At 50.1% G+C, this 24,736-nt stretch overlaps 1 protein-coding gene across 2 annotated transcripts in view; it reads right to left on the bottom strand.

Annotated features, from left to right (window-relative positions):
* Positions 1–16,816: 16,816 nt before the first annotated feature.
* The window catches only part of OCRL (OCRL inositol polyphosphate-5-phosphatase), a 54,415-nt gene continuing 46,495 nt past the window's right edge, over positions 16,817–24,736 (bottom strand). For both annotated transcript variants that reach the window (XM_047764704.1, XM_047764705.1), the window contains 5 exons: positions 22,573–22,689; positions 21,354–21,438; positions 20,357–20,484; positions 19,484–19,595; positions 16,817–19,297 (listed from right to left, as the gene is read on the bottom strand). In XM_047764704.1, the coding sequence (XP_047620660.1) occupies positions 19,173–19,297; positions 19,484–19,595; positions 20,357–20,484; positions 21,354–21,438; positions 22,573–22,689 (567 nt within the window). In that variant the 3' untranslated portion in view covers positions 16,817–19,172. The remainder of the gene's footprint in view (positions 19,298–19,483; positions 19,596–20,356; positions 20,485–21,353; positions 21,439–22,572; positions 22,690–24,736) is intronic.

The raw sequence follows: 24,736 nt of genomic DNA, 5'->3' as shown, positions 1-24,736 counted from the left end.
AGCCCAAGGAGGCGCGAAGGTGGGAGGCTTCTCCTTCCCCTGAGCCTCCAGCTAGGTAAGGGGATCCCAAGAGAATGCCATCAAGGTGACGGTGGCCTGTGAGGACAGGAAAGTGGCCCATCCGTCCTGATTGGACATCTGCTCGGGTGGCAGACTTTGTGGCTCGGCCCTGAGCCTATAAGAAGCAACCAGGGGCAGTGGAGGAAGGACAGGGCAGCAGGCCAGGGCGGCAGAGGTGTGACCAGGCAGTGCGCATCTTCCTTGGGTCAGCCGAGGGGTGCTGAGGTTTGAGCTGTCTCTTGTTAGTCTACCTGAGCTCCCCGGGCCGCTGAGCCAGGGGCCTGCAGGAGCAAAGGCGGGAGGCATGTGCGAATGTGGGCGTAGGGGGTGGGGTGGTGATGCTTGGAAAAAGTAATGGCCAAAGAGCTTCTCCTACATCCGGGAACTCTGAAGTGGGGGGGCGGGGAGGGGGCTCCAGACCGGTCCCAGGTTGGGGGTAGCGACAGAAGAAAAAGAAAAGCTTTCTATGTCTGCACCCCAGTGAGTGGAGATCCCGCAGTGAGGCAGTGGCCCAGTGTGAAACACCATCGCTGCCATCCATCCGCCCATCTTCCTTCAGAATGCTCTCACAGCCCTGGCATCCTTGGGGCCCCTCTGGGGTTAGGCTGACACAGCAGCTGGAGAGGTGAATGGGGTCTGGGGCTGGTACATCAGCCGACCTTGACTCAGATGGGCATGCCCAGAACAGCCTTGCCCCCAGGGGAAGCCTAGATGATGCCTGCAGCAAAGTTGCCAGGAAGGAGCATCTCCCAGCGCCCCTTCCCCTCAAAAAAGCCTAGCAAAGTTTTGTGTGCAAGCACTGGAAAGGAAGATTGGGGCCCTGTATTCATGTCCCAGCCCCTCCACTGTGTGATTCGGCTAAATGACCGCATCCCCGTCCATGTCCTCAGCTGTAAGGTGATGGTGGCGCCTCCTGCAATGGCAGCCTGTCTGCCTGCCTGGCTGTGGGCCCCAGTCTACCTCATCCGGTCATTTGCTGTGTAACTTCGAGTAGGTCTCCAAACCTCTCTGATTGGCCTGTAAGAAACCAAAGAATGTTTGCTTGTTTGTTCGGCCACACCTGCAGCATGGAGAAGTTCCCAGGCCAAGGATCTAATCCAAGCCACAGCAGTGACCTGACCAGCTGATCCTTAACCTGCTGCACCACCAGGGAACTTCAAGAATGTTTTTAACTAACTGAAAGCAGATATTACATGGAAATAGAAAGCACTTTTTAACTATCTCGGAGCAGAGGGCTGGTCTGTATGTTTTCCTAAGGTCCCTTCCTGTTCCGTGTTTCCATGATTTAAAAACAAAACAGAACACCAACAAAAACTCGGAACTGGAGAAGGAAGCCAAATACCAGGGAGGCAGCTTTCTGTACCACTCCCTCAGCGAGTCAAACAAAACTGAGGCTCTTCTGCCCCCTGGTGGACTCCTCTGCCCCTGCAGTCATTGCTGAGGCCCTTTACGTTTCAGGACTGAGAGTCATGACTCCTGGTCATTCATGCCTCACACATTCACTGAGGGCCTCACTGCCGGCCCCAAGCTCTGTGCTGTGTGCTGCGCGTACAAAGACGAATGACACTAGGACCCCTCCCTGAAGGGGGCTTGTTATGATGTGGTTTCTTTTGTGTTATGATTCGTACTTATTCTCTGTGAAACGTTAGATTTAAGCGATGTTCAGCTATAAGCAGTTTAAGTGGAGTCACAGCGATCAAAGTGAACTTCCATAGTCATGGTTTTGAAACATCGGGTCTAGCGCTGGAGTCTTAAGAGTGCCACTTTATTTTTTATTTTTTTATTTATTTTTTTGCTTCTTTAGGGCCGCACTCACAGCATATGGAGGGTCCCAGGCTAGGGGTTGAATCGGAGCTGTAGCCGCCGGCCTACGCCAGAGCCACAGCAACTGGGGATCCGAGCCACGTCTGCGACCTACATCACAGCTCACGGCAACACTGGATCTCCAACCCACTGAGCGAGGCCAGGGATCGAACCCAGAACCTCATGGTTCCAAGTCGGATTCGTTTCCACTGCGCCACGACGGGAATTCCAAGAGTGCCACTTTGGATAAGGCATCTGTTTGGCAATGCCCACAAAGGCTTCACTGGAACAGGAGCAACTGATGGAGACCAGGCCCCTTGGAGAGTAACTGCTACACCCGACTGACCCATGGACTCAAAAAGGGACCACTGAGCCAAGCCATGTGAAGACTCCTGGCTAGAGGACCTTGGCTGCATGCTGCTGGGAGCAGTTCTGAGTGTCGCTGTCCCAGACCCTGGGAGTACAAAGGGCAACTCCCGATCACACTTGTCATGAGACCGTGTCCAGGCTGGAGACCGCCGCTTGTGGGGAGATGTCTCCATCCTGGGCTTCTCCCGGGAGCGCGTCCTTACCCTCTTGTACTTTCCCTACTCTGACCAGACTCTGCCGTGTGCTGAATCCAATAAACCGAGACATTTTTGGAATATGGGCTATATTTCATGTATCTCCAATCCTATGATTCTTCCCTGGCCTCACTGCTGGGCCTTGGTTATGGGGCTGCAGTCTATTGGGACAGACAGACAGATCATTGTAATACAGTTAAATACGGGCTATGTTAAAGGTCATTATGTTTGGCTGGGGTGGGGGAGGGGACATGTCAGGAAGCCCTTAACAAGTAGAGGTTGTCGTTGAGTTTGATGACTGACTTTTCGATCGTTAAGGCCTTCTGGACAGAGATTGTGTTTAAAGGCACATGGCATAGGTTGTGTGTGAAGGCACAGGGCATATGCAAGGGATGACAGAACGTTTCATATGCTGGGGCCATGCTGGGGACTATGGGAGATGAAGTTGAGAGCTGGCGGGTGGTCAGAGGATGGGGGTCTTGTTTATTGGATCTGATCCCTGGGTGACTGGGGAATTCTTGAGGGGCTTTGGGAGGGGTGCTTATGTGGTTGGATGTGAATTTCTGTGAGTTCATTTTGGTTGCTTTGGAGAGAATGGGCTGTTGAATTGTAAGACAAGAGGCTCTTGGGAGGGTTGCCAGATTTAAAAACAAAACGAAGAGAAGCAGAAAACAAGGATGCCCACTAAAATTGGCATTTCAGATAGAGAACAATTTTTAGTATAAGTCTCTCCCAAGTATTGTCTGGAATATACTAAAAATTATTCATATACCTGAAATCCAAATTTAACTGGAGTTAAAGTTTATCATCCTAGACTCATCATATTTTATCATCCTAGAGTCATCAGGAGAGACGATGGGGGCCTGGGCTAGGCTGGAGGGCGTAGACTTGGATAGAAGTGGAACAATTCCAGGGGTGTTCGGAAGATGGAAATGGAAGAAGCTGGGGATGATGTGGATGAGGAAGAGGGAGAGGGAGGTGTCACATGTCACAGCCCATCTCACTTTGGCCTATTTGCTCTGTGTCGGGTCCTCTAACTGCACCCCAGGCCAAACACCACACCCACCGAGGTCAAGGGTCCTTCCTAAAACCTCCCAGCGAACCCCTGAACCTAGGAGCCAAGACACCCTCCAGACCTCGGTGGGCCCCTGCTCTGGCTGGCTCTGCCTGGCTCTTTGGCTTCCACACCTGCCTGGTTCTGAATTTGGGTCTTACTCCTTGTCTGGTCCAGCTGATCAGCTATGGGCTGGTGCCCGAAGTCCAGTTAGGGCCCCTTTAGGCCTCTGCCCCACGCCTCTGCCCCATATCTAGCATGAGGCGCCCAGCCCAGGACTTCCGGGCTGACTAGGACAGATCTTTCCTGCCAGGAGGAAAATCCCAAACATTCCCAGAAAGCCACAGCTTTCCCTAGGGGCGTTCTCCCTGCCAGAATGCTGGGACCACCAGAGGGCCGGCCTGGCTTCTCAGAGCTTCTTGTGAGCCAACAGTGCCCCCCAGTGGTCACACAGCACACTGCGGGCTGAGGGGAGCTGGCAGGTTGGTGTTTGCACTGGTTTAGAAGGGAAAGCTTTAGCATTCTGATCCCTGGCAGGGCGCAGGGGGGCCCGGCCCTGCTGGTGGCCATCCATTACCAGTGCTGTTGGCACTCCTCAGCTCTTACAGATCTGAACAAAGCATCTCTTTGGTGGCCCAAGATGACATCCAAAGGATCTAGGTCTGGGGTCTCTGTTCTTGGCAGGGCTCAGGAAGACGCTCCGGGCTGACCTGGTCAGAGTCCCTTACAGCCCCAGCCTCCCATATTTGATAGAAACCAGCCTACAAATAAAGGTAGCTGCGTTTGAGCCCCACCCCAGCCCATACCTGCTTGTGGACCTCCGCGCCCGGGAACCTGGATTTGGGGACTGAGTGTGACAGATGTACATGTTGCCAGCCACCCAGTGGGCCTGGCCACCGGAGAGGGTGGCTGCCCAACTCTGCATCAAGCCGCAACCCTCTCTGGGGTCACAGCTGGTCAGAAACTAGTACACGTCCCACCTGCTCTCTCTTCCACACCAGGGCCTGTGAGTGTGTGGCCAGGGCCAGAGCTCTGGGCCCCAAGCCGGGGAGCTGAGACATATGGAGCCTCAGATGGCCTCATGGGTCTGGAGGAACTGAAAAAGTCTTCTAAGGAGTTCCCGTGTGGTTCAGGCAGTTAAGAACTGATGTAGTGTCCATGAGGATGCCGGTTCAATCCCTGGCCCCGCTCAGTGGGTAAGGATCCGGCGTTGCCATGAGCTGTGGTGTATGTAGGTCACAGACGAGGCTCAGATCCCCTATTGCTGAGGCTGTGGTGTAGGCCGGCAGCAGTAGCTCCAATTCGACCCCTGGTCTGGGAACCTCCATATGCCGCAGGTGAGGCCCCAGAAGGACTACCAAAAAAGTCTGAGGAGCCTGGCTCAGGAAATGCAGCTCCCTGCCTTGCCCTCTGACCCCAGGCACTTGCCCTGGGAGCATGGGAACATCCCAGACTGTGGGGAGAGACTGTGGTGATCATTGACCCACGGCTGGATTTGGGGAGGGGCATACCCTCTGCTTTCTAGCGGGTTTTGACCAATCAGCCTTTGCCATGGCTCCTGGGGACCCTGGCACCTATTTTCCAGGGCTTTGGAGAAATATGCAACTTATCATGTGTCTCATGTGTAAAGTGGGAATAATAATAATACTCTCTTCATGGCTACATGAGTTAAGACAGTAAAGCGCTTTGTCGTTGTTAGGATGAATATTTCTCGGGGTCTGAGATCGAGTCTCTGCAAGGACTGGAGTTCCCTGATGGTGCAGCAGGTTAAGCTTCGGGTGTTGTCCCTGCTGTGGCACAGGTTCAATGCCTGGCCCAGGAACTTCCATATGCCTCAGGTGTGACCAAAACAAACAAACAAACAAACAAAAAGATCTACGGAGTTCCCATCGTGGCGCAGTGGTTAACAAATCTGACTAGGAACCATGAGGTTGCGGGTTCGTTCCCTGGCCTTGCTCAGTGGGTTAAGGATCCCGCGTTGCTGTGGCTGTGTTGTAGGTCACAGATGCGGCCCGGATATGGTGTGGCTGTGGTGGGCAGCTATAGCTCTGATTCCACCCCTAGCCTGGGAACCTCCATATGCCATGGGTGCGGCCCTAAAAAACGAAAAGCAAAAGAAACAAAAAAAGAAATGAGCAAAGCTGTGTTCCACTAAAACTTTATTTCCAAAAAGAGACGATGGGCTGGATGTGGCCCCCGAGGTTACTCTTTGCCAACCCCTGAGTGCAAGTGAGACAGGATTCTACATGACGTCTCCAGAGCGAAATTACACGTCAGTCACACACGCGCATGCCCTGTGGAATATGGGGTCACCGAGAGTCTTAAATGGGCTCCTTTGGCTGTGTGGGAGGGGCCTCTGGCTAGGGTCCCTCCACAGCGTATCCTGTGTCCATCGTCACAGGGCAGGTCATCCTGGCATTCCGTGTCTTCCAGGCTGTGGCTGGCTTATGTTGCAATCTCCACCAGGTAACTCCATGGCACATCGGTAACTGCCTCTTGACTGTGCCAAACCATTTGTGGCCGCTCACTGGCCGAAGCCGAGCACCCCTCCAGCCAACCCTGGGCTGCCCCTTGCCCTTCCGTGTCTAGGGAGAGCAGGGCCATAAGGTTGGCCAGGAGGGCCTGGTGCTGCCAGTCAGGGAAGACACAGGAAGAGGAGGTTTATGGGGTATGCGGAGTTCAGTTTGGGGTATGGTGATGTTTAAGGCGAGGCTGGGGGCCATCGCAGCCGAAGTAGCCAGGGGCTAGTTTCCTACCAGCATGCACATACCTGAATTCAACTCTGCTCACAACGCCAAAGAAAAAGAGAAAATGGCAACAAAACGTTTTCTAGTGAGTCCATGCACTCTTTGGCCCAGGGAGCCCTGTGCTCTGGAATGCATGTGGGTCTGCTCCTTCTTCACCGGGTCTCTGTTTTCCATGCCTGTCGTGCTAGGACCACATCCATGGGCTGGGGGTGGGCCGTGTATTTAAAAGATGCCATTGTACATGGTGCATGCATGCGTGCGTATATGCTTGTGTGTGTGTGTGTGTGTGTGTGTGTGTGTGTGTGTGCGCGCGCGCGCACATGAGCCTGCCGGGTTCCTGGGAACATTCTTTGATATTTGGGGTATTTAAGGGTTTTTCTGAGTATATACAACTTTTGCCTAAAGAAACTGACTTTAGAAAGTAGACCCAAATGGGATGTGACGCCATTGTAAACAAAAGTAGAAGGTAATTTTTTTTTGTCTTTTTGTCTTTTCTAGGGCTGCACCCAAGGCATATAGAGGTTCCCAGGCTAGGGGTCTAACCGGAGCTGTAGCCGCCAGCCTACGCCAGAGCCACAGCAACGCGGGATCCGAGCCGCGTCTGTGACCTACACCACAGCTCACCGAAATGCTGGATCCTTAACCCACTGAGCAAGGGCAGGGATCGAACCCTCAACCTCTGGTTCCTAGTCGGATTCGTTAACCACTGCGCCACGATGGGAACTCCCGAAGGTAAAATTAAAAAAAAAAAATAGTAAAAAAAAATTTAAAAAGAAGTAGAAGGTGGCTGCAGAGAGAGTTTCAGAACTCACTGGCACGTAGGTGGCAGACGGAGGAGTGGGGGCGGGGGTTACTGAGGGCGAATACAGAGTAAGTGGAGAAGTGCCCCAGCCTGTGGCCGAGCGCCCAGGATATGCTGTCATTAGCTTTTGCGGGAGGGCCGGGGAGGACACCAAGCCTGCGAGGGAGCCTGAGACAGAGGGGTGCGTGAGGTGGGAAGAGAACAGGACTTTGGGATCTAGCAGCCTGGTTGGGGGCGGGGAGGGGAGTGTTCCAGAAGAAGGGGTGGAATGCTGCTGAGAGGTGAGAAGGTGAGGGCTGAAAAATGATCTTTGGTTTTGGCAACATGGACGTCGCTGGTGACCTTGGCAACAGCAGTGTCAGAGGGACAGGCCAGAAAGGGTGGAGGGATGAGACGAGGTGAGACAGAGGGCACAGAGAGTGAAGAGGACTCTTCTGAGAAGTGTGCCCGGGGCAGGGGTGGGGGAGAGGGGTGGTGATGGATTGGCAGAGCAGGGAGGTTTCTATCCTGCAGGTGTGACTCCTTTGCACCAGGTCATCTGGTTCCCGGGGTGAGCTAAGGAATTCTGTCCATTTCTGCCATCATCTCATTGGCCCTGAGAGACTTGCCGGAAAGAGCCTAGGATGCTAGGGCTGCCCTAACCAAGTACCACAGTCTGGGCGGTTTAAACAACAGAAACTTCTTGTCTCCCAGTTCTGGAGGCTAGAGGTCAGAGAGCAAGGCTGTGAGGGGGCGTATGTGCCAGGCTGTCCCCTAGCTCCCAGACGCCTGCTGGCATTCCATGGCTTATAGATGCAACACTTGAATCTGCACCTTAACGTTCACATGGCGTTCTCCCTGTGTGTTTGTCTCTGTGTCCAAATTTCCTCATTGTAATTTACTTTTTATTTATTTATTTTTTTTGGCCCACGGCATATGGAAGTTCCCTAGCCAGGAACTGAACCTACGCCACAGCAGCAAGTTGAGCTGCTGCAGTGACAATGCCTGATCCTTAACCCGCTGCCCCACAAAGGATCTTTTTTAAAAGGACGTCAAGGAGTTCCCGTCGTGGTGCAGTGGTTGACGAATCCGACTGGGAACCATGAGGTTGCGGGTTCGGTCCCTGCCCTTGCTCAGTGGGTTAAGGATCCGGCGTTGCCGTGAGCTGTGGTGTAGGTTGCAGACGCGGCTCGGATCCCGCGTTGCTGTGGCTCTGGCGTAGGCCGGCGGCTACAGCTCCGATTCGACCCCTAGCCTGGGAACCTCCATATGCCACGGGAGCGGCCCAAGAAATGGCAAAAAGACAAAAAAACAAAAACAAAAAAAAACCCAAAAAACAAATAAAAGGGCATCAGTCATGTGGGATTAAGGCTCATCTTACTCCAATATGATCACATCTTACCTAATTATACCTGCAATGACCCTATTTCCAAATAAAGTTGCATTCACAGGTACTTGGGGTCAGGACTCTGAGATACAAGTTTGGAGGCGGGGGTAGGGGGTGGAGGCGACGCAGTTCAACAGATAACTAGCCTTTTGGTCTCATTCTTTCCACTTCCTGTCCTGTCATCTCTTGCCAGAGATCATTCGTTTCTCCCCATTCACATCTGTGCCTCCCTCTCTGCCAGCGGCCTCATCACCTCCATCCTTCCTTCCCAGCTGACCGTTCTCCAGAAAAGATCTAACTCCTCAGCTTTCAACCACAAAATGACCTCCCCACCCTCAATGACGAGTTCTAAATAACCCGGCAGAGGGACAGTGAAGGAGGCAAGTGAGGAAAATAGATTTTAATTCCACCGGGTTTTCGGCAAAAGTTAGGGCTGAAACCTCCACGGACTTTAGATGATTACAAGCCAGTCTGGAAAAAAAGTCTTTGTTTTTGTTGGTGTTTCAGGCTATAAGGTATGAGATTCTAAGAATAGTCAATCAAATCCCTCAAAATAGAAAGAAATGATCAGGAAACCAGAAAAGTCATGGCAGCTTTAAATACCCGTGTTACAGCTGGGGACGGTCATTCTCTGCCATCTGCTGGCCACAGCTACAAGCAGTAAATGATCCTTGCTCTGCCGAGGCAGGGCCATCATTAGAGGTGGAGGAGCAGCCCCAGGATTGCTAAATGGCCCTTGCAAGGGCCTTTGTGCATGGATGTGGCTTTGAGCAACACGTCCCATGGAGCCCCGAGGCTGCCTGGTGGCCTTCTGGTCTGAAGTGTCAGATGTTAGAGGGGAGAAGGCTGCCAATGTGAAGGACAGAGCAGGCCTGCCATGTGGGGGAGCTGGGAGCTGCGGGCAGGGCTCCGTGCCCGCAGGCCACCACCTCCTGCCGCCTACGTGCCTGAGCAGGACACTGTGTCTGTTCATCCAACACACAGACGTTTCTTTCTTTGATGAATAATGTTTTCTTTAATCTTTTTCTGATATGAAAAGTAATGCACGCTCATTGTAAAACATTTAGAAAACCAAACAGATATAAAAGTGAAAACAAATCATTTAGGTTGGCCCCAGAGGGTGGCTTGGCCGGGGGCCTTACTATAATCTCCACCAGCACCCCCAAAGTCAGTCTAAGTACTCATGCAATTTAAGGAAAAACTCTGCTTGCCGTGCAAAGCAGCTTGTACTTTCAGGAGAAAGCTCCTACCCTCCCTTCGAAAGGTTTCTAAATCTTCCTTTATAGACTTTCTGGAGTGCCTGCTGACCACAGGGCCACCACCTAGGGGTGACGGCTGTCTGCCGTTTTTGTGAAAGTGTGCTATTTTTTTAAAATTTATTTTTTATTGAGGAGTTCCCGTCATGGCGCAGTGGTTAACGGATCTGACTAGGAACCATGAGGTTGTGGGTTCAATCCCTGGCCTCGCTCAGTGGGTTAAGGATCCAGCGTTGCCGTGCGCTCTGACGTAGGCCAGTGGCTATAGCTCCGATTGGACCCCTAGCCTGGGAATCTCCATAGGCCGTGGGTGCAGCCCTACAAAAAAAAAAAAAAAAAAGACAAAAAAATTTATTTTTTATTGAGATATAATTTACATATAACTATATTAGTTTCAGGGGTACAACATCATGATTTTGACCTTTGTATGTATTGCGAAGTGATCGGCACAATAAGCTTAGTTCATATCCATTGCTGCACAGAGTTCCATTTTTTTTTCTTTTTGTGATGAGAACTTTGAAGACCTGTTCTCTTAGCAGCTTTCCAATATACAGTACAGCATCGTTAGCTCTAGTTGTCATGCTGTACATGTGGTTATGTCTTATCTCTATATCTGATCTTTTAAAATTTAGGACATTCTCTACACTTCTGCTTGTGTCTTCTTTTCCACTCGATGTTATAGCTTGGCATTTTCCTGTGTCACCGTTCCTCAGCAAAAGTCCTTGTAAAGGCTGCATGATGTTTTAGCCATACAAATCTGCAACGTGTTGATCCACCTTTCGGTTTGGAAGGCTAGGTAGATTGTTTTTCGCGTGTGCTCCTCTAGGGTCATTTCCTAGAAGCGGAATTGCTAGACGTATGCTTCTAGGCTCTTGAGACACATTGCCATCTTGCTTCTAGCCAGGTGACCCTCGCCTTTGCCGACGCCCGAGTTATAAATGACACACACTGCTGGGTGCCAGGCTACGTGCTGGAGACACCATAGTGAGGGCATTTTAAAAAGAACGTGGTCTCCGCCTCCGCCGAGTTTCTGACTTGCTGGGAGAGAGTGACCTTGATCAAATAATGAATGTATAATTAGCAACTGCGATGATGCTCTCGGGGCGGGGGGAAGGGTGTGAGGAGGACATAGCACAGGAGGGGGTGGCTCTGTGGTGAGGGGGGCAGAGAGCGGGCAAGGACACAGGTCCCCACATGGCCGAAGCCAAGAGAATGGGGGTGGCAGACTGTGGGAGGGGGCCGGAGTCAGTGACACTCTGACCCACTGGGCCTTGTAGGTCCCAGGAAGAATTCCGGAGAGTCATTGACTGGTCTTAAAGAGAGGGGTGGTGTGGTCAAATTTGCCTTTTGAGAATCGCTTTTTTTTTTTAACTAAAATTTTTTTTAAATCATGGCAAAACAAAAACAAAAACAAAAAACCCTAACATACAATTTACCACTGTTGGTTCATTATTAAGTGTATGGTCCAGTAGTGCGCAGCAGGTCCCCCAAATGTTTTCATCTTGCAAAACCGAAACTCTGTCTCCAATAGACAACAACTCCCCATTTCTCCCTCCCCGCAGCCCCTGGCTACCACCATTCTCCTTTCTGTGTCTATTCATTCATCTGACTATTCTAAGTGCCTCATATAAGTGTAATTATACAGCATTTGTCTTTTTATGTGACTGGCTTACTTCGCTTTGTGTAGTGGCCTCAGGGTTGATTCACACGGCAGCATGTATCAGAATTTCTTTCCCTTTAAGGCTGCATTTTCTGCTGCATGCATATACCACATTTTGTTTCTCCATTCATCTGTCAGTGCATACTTGGGTTGCTTCTGTGTTTTGGCTCTTGCGAATAATATATAGGCAGATATCTTTTTTTTTTTTGTCTTTTGTCTTTTTAGGGCTGCACCCGCGGCATATGGAGGTTCCCAGGCTAGGGGTCTAATCAGAGCTGTAGCCTCAAGCCACAGCCATGCCAGAGTCGAGCCATGTCTGCGACCTACACCACAGCTCGCGGCAACGCTGGATCCTTAACCCACTGAATGAGGCCAGGGATTGAACCCACAACCTCATGGTTCCTAGTTGGATTGTTTCTGCTGCGCCAGGATGGGAACTCCCAGATATCTATTAAATCCCTATTTTCGATGCTTCTGGATCCATACCCAGAAGTGGGATTGCTGGATCACGTGGTAGCTCCATTTTTAAATTTTTGAGGAACTTGGAGAATGATTTTTAGGAAGCAAATCCAGCAAGGCCAATTCTGTTGCCTACAAAACAATAGAAAGTAGTACTGGATGACTGCTAAAGCTATCTTCTTCGACTACATCAATATAATTTACGAAGTACACACATGCGAGCTCCTCCAAAGTTAATAGAGCTCGCTATGAATAATGAAATGTCCACACATTACAGGAACATCTATTGTATACAGACTCATGTCTCTAAGTGTTTTGAGGGACATTTGTTCATCAAATCTTCTTGAGCACTTGCTCTCTGCGAGGCCTCGTGGGGAAACCCAAACTATGCCTCGCTTGGTTTGGGGGGAATCCTCATTCTAAAGTAGCTGCTAGTGGCACCAACACCCTTTAGTGTGGGGTGTGTTCAACTAGTGCTACAAAGGGAAGGTTCTAAGAATTCAGGGGAGGCAGGAGTCATGGGGAAATGCTTCCAGGAGGAGGTGACATTGGGGGTGGATAGGGTTTGGGCAGGTGGAGTGGTGACGGCTGGAGGGTTTCAGCTGGCTGGCAGAGACGGAACCAAAGAGGCAAATGTGTGTCAGTTTAGGGACAGGGAGGGCATGAGAAGGTCAGGAGTGGGAGATTCGGCAGGAGAGGTGGGTGGAAGCAAGCGAGAGCTTTAACGCCAGGCAGAAGGACTGGTGCTTCTGGGGTGTGGGGGAGAGGCGCTGGCGAGATGAGCCTGGCTGTGACACGTGTAGGATGGACTGAAAGGGAGAGGCACTGGCAGCTGAGAAACTAGTTAGAAGGGATGAGAAAGGCCACCCCAGGCCTGAGGCAATGAGCGGTTGAGTTTGTTGGTGGGGCATGGGAGGAAGGCAGTGGAAAGGAGGGGCCAGACGGAGGAGACTACAAACCGCCTGACCTTGGCCCCTTGTCTGTGGATGTCCCATCACACCTTTTCTCCCCTCCTGCCTCCTCCCTTCCTTCCTTCTTGCCTTTCTCCCTCCCTCCTTCTTTTTAAAAGATTTCACATGCATCTTCGGATGACCAGTCTTACTCATTTCGGTTTCCTTCTGAACCTTGCACAGTGGCCAACACTGAGCAGGGGCTTGATTAATATTTGTGGGATTGCCACTGGGGACTGCCTACAAGTGGGGCAGGTGCCAAAAATTAACCAAGTGTTCAAGCCGATGGGGAGAGAGGAGAATGCTGGGAGAAGCTGGTCAGGGTCAAAGTCAGGTTGCATTTGAGCTCCTGGCCGGTTACCCAGCTGACTTGAAATCTTGCGATGCATCTAGAAGGGAGAGGGATTTTAAGGAGCATCTTCCCTTTCACCCCACTCCAGCTAGGGAGAGAGTGGCTATGCTTAAGAGCACAAATTTTGGTCTGGGGTCATAGTCTGGTCTGCCACTAGCTGAGTGCCAAGTTAGCTGGCCTCTCTGAGCCTCAGTTTTGTTCACCTGTGAAAGAGGGGTACAGCAGTACTCTATACGGTGACCGTCAAGGCTAAAGGTGAGGGTGGGGGGAGGCGGGGTGGAAGAGCTGGCCTTGGCAGGAAGGGCCATTTATTTCCGAGACAGGTGGGAAGAAGCGGGGAAGAGGGCTGCTCGGCTGACCGCTTTGACTTTTTTCACAAAGGAAAGGGTACGGTCACCTGCTGAGAGCTGAAGGGCAGCAGAAGAAGGGTCTAGGCTTTGAGGCTAGTGGAGGGTTTGGGAATAATGATAGCAGCTGCCATTTATTTAGCACTTAGGCACCAGGCACTGGTCCAAGCCCTTTAAACGTATTAGTGGATTTCATCTCATGACAATCCTACGAGGAAAGGCACAATTCTTACTTCCATTTTAACATGTAGAAACCGAAGTCCAGAGAGGTCAATTAACTTTTTCCCAAGGTCAGACATCTAGCATGTGGCAGAGCTGGGATTTGAACCCAGGCAGTCTGGCTGTTGGAGCCTGTGTGAAGAACCACTACAATTTCCTGCCACCTCAGTCCCTGAGGAGAGGGTCTGTGAAGGGCCAGCAAGAGACAAAGAGAGGCTTGTGGAATGAATGGTACCTGGCAGGCCTGGGGCAGCCAGCCAGCCAGCATGCTCATTTCAGGAACTCAGGAATGAGAGCAAAGAGAATGAATGGGATGGAGTGGGGAGTGACTCAGGGTTAGGCATGGCAAGGATGGAGGCTGAGGCATTCGGAAGTGCGTGAGGAAGGGGGTTTCTGGGCAGAGGAAACAGCAGGTGCAAAGGCCCTGAGGTGGCAAAGAGCTCAGTTCATTGGGAGGAGTGAAAGTACACGGTCAGAGTATAGTGGCGGGGGTGGGGGACGTGGGCATTCAAACAGTCCAAGGTGAGCTTAGGCATTGGTCTTTTTTTTTTTTTTTTTCCTGTCTTTTTTGCTTTTTCTAGGGCCGCGGGTCACATGGAGGTTCCCAGGCTAGGGGTCTACTAGGAGCTGTAGCCACCGGCCTATGCCAGAGCCACAGCAACACGGGATCCGAGCCGCGTCTGCAACCTACACCACAGCTCACGGCAACACCGGATCGTTAACCCACTGAGCAAGGGCAGGGATCGAACCCGCAACCTCATGGTTCCTAGTCGGATTCGTTAACCACTGCGCCACGACGGGAACTCCAGCATTGGTCTTTTTTAAAGCACCCCAGGTTATGCAGCCGGAGTTGAGAACCACTGATTTAGACTAGTTTCCTGGTGTTGCTGGTTTGGGGTGCACACTTTGAGAAACATGTTCTAGATGATGCTGAGTAGTCGAGGCTGAGAATTACTCATCTGAACTGAAGATGAGGACAGTGAATAGCACAGAGGCATGACTTCAAAGCATCATGGAGGAAGAGGCAAGCCCCTCATCCCCTCCCTGGGAACCCTGGCATGGGAATAGTTTGCACAGGACGGAAGCGAGGGAGAAGGCAGCATTGGTTGGGAAAAAAATCAACCTGGGTGAGGAGCAGCAAAGGTGGAAACTAGAGGGGGATTTACCCAGAAGGCAAGCAGAGGAAGAAGGGCCAGGAACCAGGCACTGAGGGTGGGGCACAGCGGCGTAAGAAAGAGCAAAACGAGGCCGGTGGGGGGAGAGGCAGAGCGGCAGGTGGGGATCCCTTCGAGGCTCACAGCGGCCAGGTGTCACATGCTGGTGACGGCAGCTCATTAGTCAGCCTTTAATTTACACTTCACTCCCATTCCCAGATCTGGGGCGAAAGTCTGAAATAGAGAAGCATGGGAGGTGACTCAGTGGTGTGTCTGCAGTGGGGGGAGGGCGGGCGGTGGAGCAGGCTCTACCTGGCTGACAAGGTTGTCAATGCAAATGAGAGCCATAAAGCTTTCAGCAGTGCGGCCGGCCGTCGTCAGGGTCACAGTGCATGGTGCAGAGCTGGGGTCAGTGGCACAGAGTGACATCTTTATAGCACCCACTACGGGCCAGGTACCAGGCTTGCCACTTTGTTCTTTCTCACTTAATAATGCAGGGCCTGGGGGGGCCATGGGAAAGTTTGGATTTTCTTCTTAAATGCACTGGGAAGTCACTGAAAGGTCAGCACTGTGCCCACTTCACTTTATAGACCAGGCAACTAGAGGTTGGCTGGTCCAGGACCACACACCAGGAGGCGGGGGCAGAACCCAGACTGAAAACCGGGCCCCTCCGAGATAAAGCAATTGTGGCAAAATGTTAACAGTTGGGGAGCACAGGTTAGGGTGCATGTAGGGTGTTCACTGTATTCTTCTTGCAACTTTACTATTACCTTTGAAAAATTTTGTAATAAAAAGTTGGGAAAAAGAACTATGTCTAACTCTGCAGCTTAAGCTCTTTCTTTCCTACTGTGCCATGCCATGTCACTAACCTATGTGACAGTAAGTCATTCACTGTCCCCTCTGAGCCCGATGCTGCCCATCAGAACAATGTGGCTGCATTAGATCCCCACCAGAGTTCTCCCTAACACTTGGTGACCATCTCGCCATGGCAGTGTGTGGCCTTAGGTCACCAGGCTACACCAAGAGCCAGGTCTGCAACCTGCCCGGTGCTCAGGAAAGCCCTTGCAGGCCTCCTGCAGCAGCAGCCAGGGACGCAGCTGCTCACCTCTGGAAAGGCAGTTGTGGAGGCCGTCTGCCAAGCTGCCTGCTGCTGCTGTGTGCAAACTGCTGGCTGTCGGCCTCCATCCACTGGGGGGACGCCCTCGCAAGAAGGATCACCTTCGTCTGCCAAGGCTTCGGGTGGGGCTAGAAAAGCTGCTCGTGACAACACTGAATCAGCACATGCATCAGGGTCAAGTTCACAGTCAGAGGCTGGAAGAAGGCCTTGGTTGAGAAGAAACCTTCAGCTGAGGCCCCTTTGAAGTCTCAACAAGAAGGGAATCAGAACGTTCAGATTCATACTAGAGGTCGGCAGGGGAATAAAGACACCCTGCTCAAATGGGGGGTTTCCTCTTAAAGTGTTAGCGTTCAGATCAGAGCCCCCCCCCCCCCCCCCGCAAAGTACTGAATTTATGAACTTGGTCACCCCAAGGTAACACGAGTTCAAAACTGATTTTTCAAAAGTTTGCAGAATGAATTATGTGGAAAGAGGCTTTGGGAAGTTACGCAGCCTCTCGACTACTTGAGGCTATGCTGGCAAGGACAAATGGGCTCTCTCAAAATGTGTACGACAGAGTCTGTCAGATTTCCGGGGCCGGAGCAATCATGGATCTGACCCAGTGTGACCTTTATGTGCAGTAAGAATCAACATCTTTTCTCCTGGTGGTGTTATTTTGTTGCCTGAATCCCCGGGGTTAAACTAAGGATCCTTGGCTGGCCTCTGAAAGCAGTGTGACTTCTTTATTAGCCTCTGAAAATACACGGCTGCTTCTCCTCTCCAAGGGTGAGTATACGAGAATTCTTAGGATATTTCCCTGTTAAGACAGGAAATGACAGGTCAGGCGCAGTTGTGGGGACTGAAGCAGACAAGTGGGACCCAAGGACATAAGCCTTCTTCCTCAGTTCTTCCTAAGATCACACTTTGATTCTTCACACAACATATATTTATTCAGAAAAAAATTTGCAATAAATTATAATAAAAAAAGATGACACGAAATACAGGATCCCACTAGCAGCTTTGCTTAGTGACCAAGACATCGGGGGGGGGGGGGGGGGCCGGGGGGAGATATAACAAACAATTACAGAGTAAGAATCAGGAAACAGTGAATCAGGAAAGGCAGCATCACCACGTGGGGCTGAACCATTTCTTCCCTAAAACAACAGATGCAGAGTCCTTCCCTACCAGTCGGCTCTAAAGTCCTTACTTCAGAGGAGGGAGGAAAGAGCCCACTGGAGGTACCTGGGACTTAAGAGGGTGGAGTGCTGGGGGAGGCACAGCAGGAAAGCACATCTCTTCTGTCTGCTCTGTTTCTTGTCCCGCCCCCCTGGAGATTGTCTATAACCCTCAACCCTCTGTACATCCCAGAGCCGGAGCTGGAAAGAAGGTGGAGGCAGCGAAGCAACCGGGTGCACGCGTCTAGTGCAGAGTGAGCCGGATGCTGCACGCGGCCCCCGCCAACCACCCAAAGGCCTTGGGCGGCAACAGACGGGAAAATGTGCCCAGGACAGGCGTTTGGCTCTTTGAGTTATGACCTTGCCCCAGCTTCTGTCATCCGCCTCTCCTGTGACCCCTTTCTGGCCTCGCAGAGATGACAAACGTGCTCTGCTCAGCCTGCTGCTAACTAAGCTCAACACTCAGGCCCAACCCGTCAGATCTGCAGCTCTTTGGCACCAATAACTTGTCTCCTACTTCCATCATTCCCAATCAGGAAAGGAGTGAAGCAGAGCATCACAGGATACATAACTTTTCTTCCCCCAAAGAACTTAACGCATAAAAGACGGGGGCGCTGGAGAACCATTCAGTGGCTGTGTTTCCCTGGCTCTCTCCTTCGATGCTCTAGAAGTCAGGAGTCAATACCCAAGACTGCGCACAGAGCCTATACACGAGGCTCCTTGGATTTCATGTAAACATGTGAAAATGAGTCAACTCAGGGTGATTTTAAGGAAAGAAAACCAGGAGGAAGCCAACTGCATCAGGCAGTTTTGCAGTCAGTGGCTGGTGGCTGGTTTGCCAACCAACACAGACTAATTTTTTTTTAGAGAGGGCTGCCCCAGAGGAGTTCGAGCAAACGACAAGCTCAGAGGGTTGTCTTGGGCGGGAGAGAAGGTACCTGGTTTGTCCCACTGCACAGTCTCTTTACACAGCACTGAGAAGGTGACTGGGAGCCAAGGGGAGCTGGCCCAGAGTCAGTTGTGATTCGGGGCAGGGTGTGACATCTGCCCCCTGGTACCTCAGGAGACCGGTCAGGGGCTTCTAATGGTTATGCTCAATACTCTTGCTGGGGGAAGAGCAGTTTCCCAGGGTAGGCCCACTGGAGGCCCACTTGGGGTGCAGACTACCTTTTTGACTGTGGAACAAGTACTGTGCGGGGGTGGGGTGGGGGGGTGGAGTTCAAAGTGGGGGACGGGTCCCACAGACACCAAGGATTGGTTCTTGCGTAAAATGTGAGAAAGAAGGCAATGGTAGGAAGCAGGACCTGTCACACATGAACATTCTCACTCTTGAAAGACTCCAAGTGCTTCCACTGTGAGTGGAATTCTCTCACATCAATGGGATGTCATCTCTAATAATCCCCAATGTTCTGTTACTAAGTGGTCTGAGACAAGAAAAGACAGTTCCGCCCGCTGCCAAGCCATGTAAGGCCAATGTCACAGAAACGTACAGATGCCACTGTGGTAGAAATGCAGAGGCATATACCAACCAATGGAGATGCTTCAATCACTGCTGGGGACACCCAAGGACTCCCTAGCCTCACCCAGACTTCCTTCGATGTTACACTATTAGCGGAGGAGAGTGCGCCGGGGAGACGGGGAGGGGGTGGGGCCAAAGTGCTTTAGACGAAGGACTGCAGACAAGTCTGAGCTACGGCAAGTAGTGCTTGCAGGCCTAGATGGGAACATCTCCGAATCCAGGCTTAGGGTGCCACGGACAATCATGACAGCTGGCCAGGAGGGCAACAAACACATCCCCAGGTAAAAGAGTGTGAATACAGATCTCTTTGCCTTATAAAGAGAGAACACAAAAACACCAAAATATGGTAACTTTGGCTTGGCAATATAAGTCTAAAAGTATCTTGCTGTGTAGGATATGGCAAGGGAGGGATTAGGAAACGCTCTTCCTTTTGCACTAGAAACAGAACTTCTTCATGCCAACAGCCTCACAATTTTTTCTGCAACAGACCCTTCCTGTGGCATGACTTTTCAAAGCATTCTGAAATACTTGGTGCCCAAGGTCTTCCGCCTCTAGAATCTCAGAGAGTAGTAAGAGGAGAAGGCTTATCATTAGTCTTCATCGCTTCCCAGCAGAAAACCCAGGAGAAACTGGGTAGCACGCTGGCGGTCACTTGGAGTCTGTCTTGCCAGGAGGTTGGGTGGAGGCCTTAGGAGGAGGCTCGTGAAGAGAGTAGCTAGAAGGAGAGAGAAAGAAAAGGGGAAAAACCCTTGGTCACACACAACCTAGGCAGAGCCTCAGGGACGGGGTTGGGGGCCGGGGATGAGGGCTGTGGGAGGGAAGTGACTGCCATGCTCCTGGACACATACCCAGGTTGTCCTGACCAACACCCGGTGTGGCTGTTCTTACGAAGTATTCTTACCGATCATGTTGGCACTGACGTTGTTGTACTCCGAGAATTTTAAGAGTTTTCGAAGGAATGCCATCAAATAACGAAAAACATTTCTATGGCATGCCGGAAGCTGGGAAATCACCTGTTTTTAAAAAAAGGGGGTGGGCAATGAGGAGAAGAGGTGGAGGCAGGAGTGAGAAGAGCTCATAGCTGCCACAGAAGTAGTTTATACTCCAACCCTTACAGGACCCCATTCATCTGTCACAGTCGTGCTTTATTTACTCATGACCAAGACGGGACCTAGTAAATGACAACTCCCGAGGCAGAATGGTCATGCTGTTTGGCTCCTGTCCACATGGTTATCATACCTCCCTCCACCTGCACACTTTGGCTCAAAAGCAGGTCGGTGTTACCCTGGTCTCTTCCTCTCTCCCCAGGCAGGTAGCTGTGGCATGTGCCAAGCTGCAGTGTGACCCACTAGTATGGGATGGGAGCGCCTCCCGATACTCACTAGTCTGATTCAGAGGGATTCTCAGCTACTGTATATCAAAATCATTTCAAGATTAAAGACAAAAACCAAGAAGAAAGGCTCATCACAAGTGTCACCCACCCTTCCTGGTCACATCAGCCAGAATCCCACATACGATCAGGTTCACCAGTCTTACCCCTGAGTAGAGTATTCACCCTGCTCAAGAGGCCAAGTGGAAAAGGGTGGCAAATATAGCAGGAAACAACACAACCTAAAATTTAAGGGTCCCAACTCCCAATGCTGGTGTCCTGCCACGAACAACGGATCCAGACCCATCCTACCGCAGAGCTGGCTGCCCACCTGGTTTTGTAAAGCCAATGATTTCTCTACAGGGAAATGTCCCTCAAACACATGCTCAGAGCAAGAAAACTCACCTGTCGGCAGATCCGGGGGTCCTGAGCAGAGTCCAGGCATCGCTGATACAGCTCGTAGCAGATAACAGGCTCTGGCAGAGCTTCCAGGAAAATGAGCAGTGCCTCAGCCACCGAGTGGTTACTGCCAGCTGGATTGCCTTATGTCAAGGGAAACAGGCTCCAGGAAAAAGGCCACACTGAGACCCTATTTGCTCTCTTCCTCAAGCTCCTTCAGGGATGGTTTCCTTCCTCTTATTCAGGGTACCCTGATCCTAACTGGGGTTTGATATTTTATTGGTCCACGTAGGCTGCAGCTGCGTTGTTATAGAATTGACCAGAGTCTTGGGGCGGGAGGCGGGGTTGGCCCAACTGGATAGTCAAAGGAATGTGGCCTCCGGAATGACAGTTCACACTGCAAACTAGTCACCAATGTTTCCCAGCCTCCTCTCTGTCCTAGAGACAGTACATGTGGTGGCAGGAGTGATCACTGGCCTAAAGCAGCACAGTACCCATGCTGTGGGTCCTATGTCCCATGCCCATTAAAAGTCGTTGTCGGAGTTCCTGTTGTGGCTCAACGGTAACAAACCTGATCAGCATCCATGAGGACGTGGGTTCGATCCCTGGCCTCACTCAGTGGGTTAAGGATCCAGCATTGCCACGAGCTGTGGTGTAGGTTGCAGATGTGGCTCGGATCCCATGTTGCTGTGGCTGTGGCTGGCAGCTGTAGCTCTAGTTCGATCCCTAGCCTGGGAACTTCCATATGCTGGGGGGGCCTGGCCCTAAAAAGAAAAAAAAAAATAGACGCTGTAATCTAATCCTGGATTTCTTTTGGTAAGAGTGTGACACAGAGGGAGGTCAAAAGTTCCTGACAGGAGTTGGGAACTATATAGTCATTGAATACCTTATAATAAGAGTTATGATGAAAATAAAGATGGAAGCACAAAAATCAAATCCCGGTGGGAAGATTTTTGGGGCAAGTAAACTATCCAGCTTCTTAGGCCTTTGTCAAAAAGGATACGGATTGTCTTGGGAATGCTGGTGTCCAGACAATCGATGATCTGCTGCAACTCCTCCTGCATTCCAGGAGTTTGGAACAGGTCCTCCTACCAAAGAGGTCACAATCACCGGAACAAGTCAAGAAAACCAGCCCTAAGGTTCTGCCGATTACCCGGGGATCAGGAGAGCAGGAGAAGCCAAGGGAAGGGTGCCATGCATATTCCTGATCAGGAATGGAGGTGTGACAATGGCACCTTTCCCTTTATCATCTCTGTAATCCGTCTGAAATTTTATTTCAAGCTAGAAAAGTATCTTCAAAGGTTTGAGCCTCTGCCTGATATGGGAAGAGACTAGAGGGCTAGATGGGGAGACCAGGTGGTCCCACTTGCAGCCTCCTGAGGCGTAGAGGGCAGAGTCCAAACAGCAGAAGCACACTGCAATACTGATATACAGAATGCGAGGGCAGGAGTAAATGGCATGTCCACATCAAGCCTGGCTCTCTAGTTCTATCGCTTTTCTGTAGGTGAGACAACATTACCCTTCAATTCAGTCCCAAGAAAGTTTTCTCTTTTGGGAAAATGGGTTGGGTTGGCAAGTATTTGGGGTAGAATTGAAAAGTCAGGACTAATCCTGCTGTGTAGCACTGGGAACTATGCCTAGTCACTTATGACGCAGCACGATAATGTGAGAAAAAAGAATGTGTACAGGTATGTGTAACTGGGTCACCATGCTGTACAGGAGAAAAAAATGTATTGGGAAAACAAAAAAAAATTTTTTTAATTAAAAAATAAAAAAAGAAAATTAAAAAAAGAAAAATTCTCCAAAAAAAAAGAAAGAAAGAAAGAAGTCAGGACTAGGTTAAAGAAAGGGGCTTCAAGTTTGCTTTGGACTTTGAAATCTGCAATGCCTAATGTGACAGCTAAAGCAGGCATCACAGACTCGGGTGCTCAGCAGGCCAGGGAAAGCACGTGTAGCCAGGAGACAGGTGTGCTCTGTTTGGCCCTGGCTGCCACTACGCTTAGGCCGCGTCTTGGGTAAAATCACACAGCTTGCGTGCTTTGGCTCTCCCATCTGTAAACAGGGACACTTCCATTTGCCCAGGCAATCTGATGTGACAGTGCTGCTCCGTGGAGGCAGCTTGGGGAAGTCACAAGTACTATATATACTGACGCGAGTTATTCTCATTTCCCACTGGACTCACACATCTTCCAAAGTGGCAGGGCAGGCCCACTCTCACTCACCTGGTGGCAGGCATATCTGAATAAGTGATCTACCAGAAGCCAGATCTCCTTGGGGACCTTAAGAGGTCTCTCACTGGCACCTTCATCCAAGGGAACCATCTGCAGAAGGGATTTCTCCTAATAGATGGAAAGGGGTGAGAATCAGAGGGGTCTCGATAAAAACTCTGAGTGTGACATAATCTCCTTCAAATTCTGCTTATGTCGATACAATCTGATCTTCGTCTCTTAGGATTTTTCTGTTTTTTTTTCTCACTGGGACACTCCTGGTCAGAAGGCAGTCAATACTGATTCCCACAGTTAAAAGATCTCCTTTTCTACATGCTTCACTTAGGCGTTAAGCATTCCATTTGGGTTTATGATGTTTATCACATGGATGCACTGCATGTTGTAAATCCTTTCAAGGGTGACACTGAGAACCAGCAATACAGTCACGGCAGAGTCCATGCACCACCGGAGACTTGTGGACCATTAAATTACAACCGTCAACACAGCACTTCGAAAGAGCAGCATCTACTTACGTTTTTGTTGACTTTTAACTTATTCTTCTTCAGGTCTTACTACAAATATCAGAGCTTTCATTGCTAATTTAAATGAGGTTCTCTGGTCATCAGGAAGTAAAAACATTTCTCCACACTGGACCTACATACATGAATATTTCAGGCTTGACAGAATGTCTAATCTTGAGGTACTCAAACACTTAATCCTTAAGATCCAAAAATAGTAAACTGAAAACAGCATACCAAGAGCCAGAAGTACCATGAAAAACTTAGGCTCTGGGTCCAGAAGTTACTCTTTATAGTAACAGCTCAGCAAAGATTTCTCGGGGCCTTCACTTCTTTCACCTAATTTTTTACTCTCTGTTAAATTCTCCTGGAAGAATCTCAGAGGAAAATCCAGAAGTGACATAAATTAGATCAACAGCTAAATCTGAACTTGCAAATGGCTGGGGAAGAGACTCAACTGTCTTATGTTTATATAGTCAAATATAAACTACATCAAAAAGATTTCTAGAATAGATTAACAGGCATCTGAAGTCAGCCTTCAGAAAAATTCTAGTGGAGAAAATGGTGACCAGTTTTTGGGCATCTGTCTGTCCCCTTCTACACCTCTGGCTTCAGGTCATATACTATGTATGCTCAACTTGAGGAAATGCTGTCAATTCTACCCGCAACCCTCGGCCATGTCACTGTATGGGAAAGAAAAGAAGCGTTTCACTACTTCCAGAGTGTACACTAGAGCAGAACAGAGGGCTCCTCTTAACATTCTGTTCTTCTATACGCCCTGGTGACCTTTTAGAGCCGTCGTGCCTTTCTAAGAGAGTAGAGAAGAGAAGGGAGCATGACACTTGGTTATCGTTTAAAATCTATTTTCTTCACATTCATTTTGCTTTCTTTCCTTCCTTCCCTGGGATTCTATCACTTGATATTCACGATGCCTACAACCGTCAGAACTTCTCTCAATGGCTCATCCACTAACTTCTTTCCAGTTGCAAGTATTAAATCCAGTTATCCGCATGGGATCTGAGCCAAAACACTGTCCACAGTGCACTCTGCTCACTTTCTGGAGCAAATGCAACACATGTACAGATTTTTTAGCAGACACCTCCAAACTTACCATATATAAATTATTCAGCACTGATTCATGTACTTTTTAAAAATCTGACAACCAATTAGCACTTTTCCTGTGCTAAGGCATTAAGGCAACACAAGGCACTGTTCAATGAAAAGACAGAACGTGGCCTGCTATTAACAGGGAAGGGCCGGGAAGTAGAGCTGTCTCGATCCTTAGTGGTTTAAAAAGGTTAATAAAATGCCAGTAGGTTATATACACCATCCACTATCCATTTTCGAACTCACATGCGATAACATGAAATGTCATACTTGTGTCTCTGAAGTCTAGAGAAAGATTATGCACAAGAAACAGTACTTTTTGAAAAGTCCACAAATTATTCTGAGCTCTGATTTTTCAAAGGGAAACCAGGAATGCTTTGTCGTCTTCTTTCAATGGGACACGTGCAGTGGCTGACAAGCCCACACTTGGTAATGTTAGAGCTAGTAACCAAAGCACAAAATCAGTATGCCATCCCCACCACTGAAATGCACTCAACTCCACCAAATGGGGAGACCACGTTAGATTCTGTGTGAAAGTGCTTTAGGAATGCTTT

Source organism: Phacochoerus africanus, chromosome X (assembly GCF_016906955.1).
Source record: "Phacochoerus africanus isolate WHEZ1 chromosome X, ROS_Pafr_v1, whole genome shotgun sequence".
NCBI classification, from domain to species: domain Eukaryota; kingdom Metazoa; phylum Chordata; class Mammalia; order Artiodactyla; family Suidae; genus Phacochoerus; species Phacochoerus africanus.
This window is presented reverse-complemented; position numbering and strand designations above follow the sequence as displayed.